This window comes from Corvus brachyrhynchos, unplaced genomic scaffold (assembly GCF_000691975.1).
Source record: "Corvus brachyrhynchos isolate BGI_N302 unplaced genomic scaffold, ASM69197v1 scaffold126, whole genome shotgun sequence".
NCBI classification, from domain to species: domain Eukaryota; kingdom Metazoa; phylum Chordata; class Aves; order Passeriformes; family Corvidae; genus Corvus; species Corvus brachyrhynchos.
This window is the reverse complement of record NW_008239283.1, coordinates 3,885,482-3,889,794: the sequence shown is the minus strand read 5'-3', so window position 1 is coordinate 3,889,794 and position 4,313 is coordinate 3,885,482. Positions and strand designations below refer to the sequence as shown.

The 4,313-nt window shown below is 38.0% G+C and overlaps 1 protein-coding gene across 1 annotated transcript in view; it reads left to right on the top strand.

Moving 5' to 3' along the window:
- The window catches only part of R3HDM1 (R3H domain containing 1), a 51,694-nt gene that overhangs the window by 13,378 nt on the left and 34,003 nt on the right, over nucleotides 1–4,313 (top strand). The window contains 2 exon segments of the mRNA XM_017740162.1: nucleotides 775–889; nucleotides 2,988–3,066. Coding sequence (XP_017595651.1) covers nucleotides 775–889; nucleotides 2,988–3,066 — 194 coding nt within the window.

Below are 4,313 nucleotides of genomic sequence, written 5' to 3'. Positions count from 1 at the left end.
GAAAGAGTGAAGAGCCATGAAAAACAAACTGCAGTCTTGCACTGTTCAGGGTATTTAGGGGACCATTATGTCACTAATTTCAGAGGGAAACTTTTTTGCTGTATTTGAGAAACAGGTTTTATAATAGTTCACCTACTGGTATGAAACCATGAATTTTGAGATGATTGCACACAAAGCTACTCTATCAAAATACACAGGAAGTTATGAAACTAAGCCTTGATGACAGGTTTGCAAACTTTGCCTTGATACATTGTACTGTAAATGTTTCCCTTTTTTTGTGGATCTAGAAATGCTGGTCTGTCTTAGAATCAAATTTTTTGTTTGTTTTATTTTTTCTTGGTATGAACCAAATCAAAACTTGAAACAAGCTTTTATAGTAAAAGAACTGTGAAGAATGGGGAGGAAAAAAGTATTGTGGATGAGACATGACTTAAAAATATAGAGACAGTATAAAATTTATACACCTGAAAAACCGGAATATTTTCTTACGTGTATGGAGAAGATACTTTGAACTCATTTTGCAATAGCATTCAGGGCCTGGAAGTGTGTGTGAATTCTAAAATGTGTGTGGTCCTTTCTATGCCTTCTCTGTACTTTCTGATTTATTGATAAATAATTTTGTTGTGTGGTCACATGGAGCACATGTGGAATCAGAATATGTAGACAATTTTTTTTTTTACTTCATTATTTTGCAGGTAATATAGTACAGAACACTTCTCCTGCAGGTATTGTTTGAAATCATTTGTGTGGTGACTAATTTTTGCTTTTTGACAGGAGAAAATTCAGATCCAGTTGTCACAGTCTTTTGAAAAAGAAGAAAAACCTGCAAAAGATGAATCAGAAAAGGAAAAATCCAGTGATAAACTGTCCAGAAAAATGTTATCAAGAGGTTTGCTATCTCTCCCTGTGCTTTTCAATACACTGTATAGATGAAGAACATATGAAAATACAGTTCTGCTTCCAGGTCTTTGTTGCATAAACATTGCTTTATTTTTTAAATTTTTTTTTGCAAATGAAGTAAATAGATCAGACACCTTTGAGCTGGAGAAGGAATTGGTTCCAAAGGAAAGACAGCTTTTGAGACTGCATCCAACACTCCAGCAAATGCTTTTCCTTTCTCTCCTGTCTGGCTGTACAGAGCAGCATAAAAACAGCTGTGTTGTCTCAGTTTTGTCCAAGGGTTCTTTAAGTTGACTTCACAAGTTAGTGGAAGCTCCTGTCCTATTCCTAGGCTTTGTTGTTACAGGACTTGTGAAACTGAAGTGAGTGGCACAGTTTCCTTTGTACTTTTTCTGATCCTCATTCAACAGGAGTCAATGTTCTCCTTTGTTTGTTTTACTTTTGATAGTATCTAGATTTTTTTCTATAAAGTTTTGGAGTAAGGGTAGAACTACATAAATAAAAAGGACAAGTATTATGTTTTCACTTAAATATTCCTGCATTCTGGATTGAAGTTACAGTCTATGTGCTGAAAATATTTGGATTTTAATCTGAAAGAGAGCTGTGAAATCAGTGACATAATTTTGTCCATGCTACATAATGGTTCCTACAGGTAGAGGACTTTATGCATTTAAGTTGGCAAATCATTTGACAGCTCTTGCTTTAAATATCCAGAATGTTTACCTAAATATCTTGGATGAGACAGAGTATAGGAAATACCTTTAGAGCTGGAACTCTTTTTGAGACAAGTGGCACTTGTCCATTTCATGTCCCACAATTCCATAAGGCATTCCTCATGTGGAATTTCGGTGCAGCTTGTCCCAGCTGGCAGCCAGGTATTTGTGAAATGAAAAGCACTGGGATGGTGGACTTTACCTGCATTTATAAATCTCAGACTTTGAAATGATGCCTTAAACACCACCCCCAAATACCCAGCAGGTAATGACGGGGAGTTGAGAGCTAAGTGATAGAATGCCTGTGGTGGAGGTGGCTGTTCTGAATTCAACCACTGTCTCCTCTAAAGGTTAATTACTTCCCAATATAGGATGTGCCAAAATAGAAAATTATGGAATCTTACCATCAGTTCTAGTAATTATAACTAAATCATTGCTCACTTGCAAATTAGAAAAATTGAAGTAAATAATTATTGAATCTTGATGTTTTTACCAGGCATAGCCTTTTTTTTGCCTTTTCCTCCTCAGAATCGAAAGAATTCCAAACCATAAATGCTCAGACTTACTTGGTTTCATTTACATTCTGGGCAGCTGGAAGAGCTGGGACCTGGGCATAAGTTTGAGTTGTGCCTAACTCAGTTAAGACTAGGTTAACACATAAGTAGTTCTTGGAAGAAATCAATTCCAAAAATACTGTTCCAACATCTGTTGGTTTGAATTCTAGTGCCTGGAACTAGAAGGTGCTCATGCAAGGGAAGATTTGGGGTTAAATAATTTCTTTCAGGGACAGATTTTAGAGGATAGTATGTAACTGAATACTTTCACTGGAACAGGAAAGGAGGGGGAAGGTTGAGACTTCTTTTTGAAAACATCTAAACATGATGCTGTGAAAACAAAGCCCAACAGAACAAGGATTTTTAGTAGTACAAAGCACCACCTGGTGAAGGTTAAACTGTTACATTCTGAACTGCAAAATTTCTTTGGGCAACATGCAGTAGTTCAGTAGATAGGCTGCTGCTCCACAGATGTGTACACAACACTGCAGTATATGATAGTGAGAAAATGTGGCAGGCTGATGGAAATCAGGTCTCTCAAGGTGATAAACTGCTTCACAACATACAGCCAGTTGTTAATAGATTGGTGGTGTTACTTAAACCTCTGCTTCTGTATTACTCTTGAATTAGGGGATAGTGGGAGGCGTTTTCTGTTTTGTTTTTGACTTGTGGGCCTTTTGCCTGGAAACTGGAAACATTCAATTTTGGCAATAATGTACTTAATGGTTATATAGTATTGATCTATATAGAGTATGTTTAGCAATAATTGGAAAAAAGCTTCTTCAGAATGTAATTTTGCTCTCTTCTCCCTCACCCGTAGATTCCAGCCAGGAGTATACAGATTCCACTGGTATAGATCTTCATGAATTTTTAGTAAATACATTAAAAAACAATCCCAGGTAAGAATCAATAATGTCAGCTTTCTTTACGTTTTTCTTTCCTCTTGTTGCCTGAGGTGTCACACTACCTATTTTTTTGTTTGTGGTTTTATTTTTTCCCCCTCTTAAATGTCTAACCCTCCATGTCAGTTATTCAGGGTGAGATTCTGTTGCACAGACTGTCTAAAACACCCCTGTAATTGGTTTGGTTTTTGAGCAGAGGTTCAGGACATTGAAATGATTTAAATGCTTTTAATGTTTAATATGCAAATAATGTGTTCAGTCTGTGTGCAGTCTCTCCCTGAAGGGACTTCAATACATTGTCTCTAAACCTTGTACTGTCTTAGCACCTGCTTGTTAGAGACCAAACTGTCTTCTCTGACTCTAATCTGTCTTGCACTGAATTTATAGATAAAGGCATTTTTTTAGCTGTACCATATAACTGTAGCTAGAGATTTTCATTCTGCATATCAGAAACCAAATCTGACCTAATCCAAGTCCATCATTGGTTAGCAACAGAGCTGACCTGGTTCTGTTGCTCTGAGGTTTGCAGTGTGTCCCTGTCTGCCTTGTTTGTTCTTGCCCTCATGGGTTCTGTGCTGGGTTTGTGGCTGTAGTACAAGGCAAGAAATTAACTTGGTGCAATTGTGCTCTGCTACAAAAGCTGTTTCACTGCTATTTGTTATTCATTCATATCATAGTTAGGACTTCCAATGTGATAATTTATTTGGATTCCATTTTATTGGGAGAAAACATGAAATGAGCCACAATATGGCCAAAGCCATAGTCCTATAGAGTAAAATTAGAAAGCACAGACCTCTGTGAGACTCATAGGTGGTTCCTGTTTGAAGTCATGAAGTATCACAGTGGAAGTAAGGAATTGTAGGTGAAGATCTCCATGGGTTTCCAGGCACAGTGCCTGGGAAGCTTGGTTAATTGATGTGCACAGATTATGAACTGAGCATCAGTGCATTTCATTGCAACTTAACAGTTTATTAGAACCAGTGCAAGCAGTTTCAAGAGCAGTGTTCCTTTCTACCACCTTGAGTTTTAGCTTTTGGTATTTCTGATATGTCAGCATGTTGCCACATGTGCCAGCTTTAAGCCCTTGGTTGTTGGTGATGTGCCCCATCACTTTCTCAGTGATCCCTTGATGTCCTTCACAATCCAAGGGCCAGCCGAGGCCTCTGCACATCCCCTCTGCCCACACCAACCAACAAGGAACTACCTCAGCACTGCTTCTCCTCCTGGAGCCTGTCTTCTCCTTG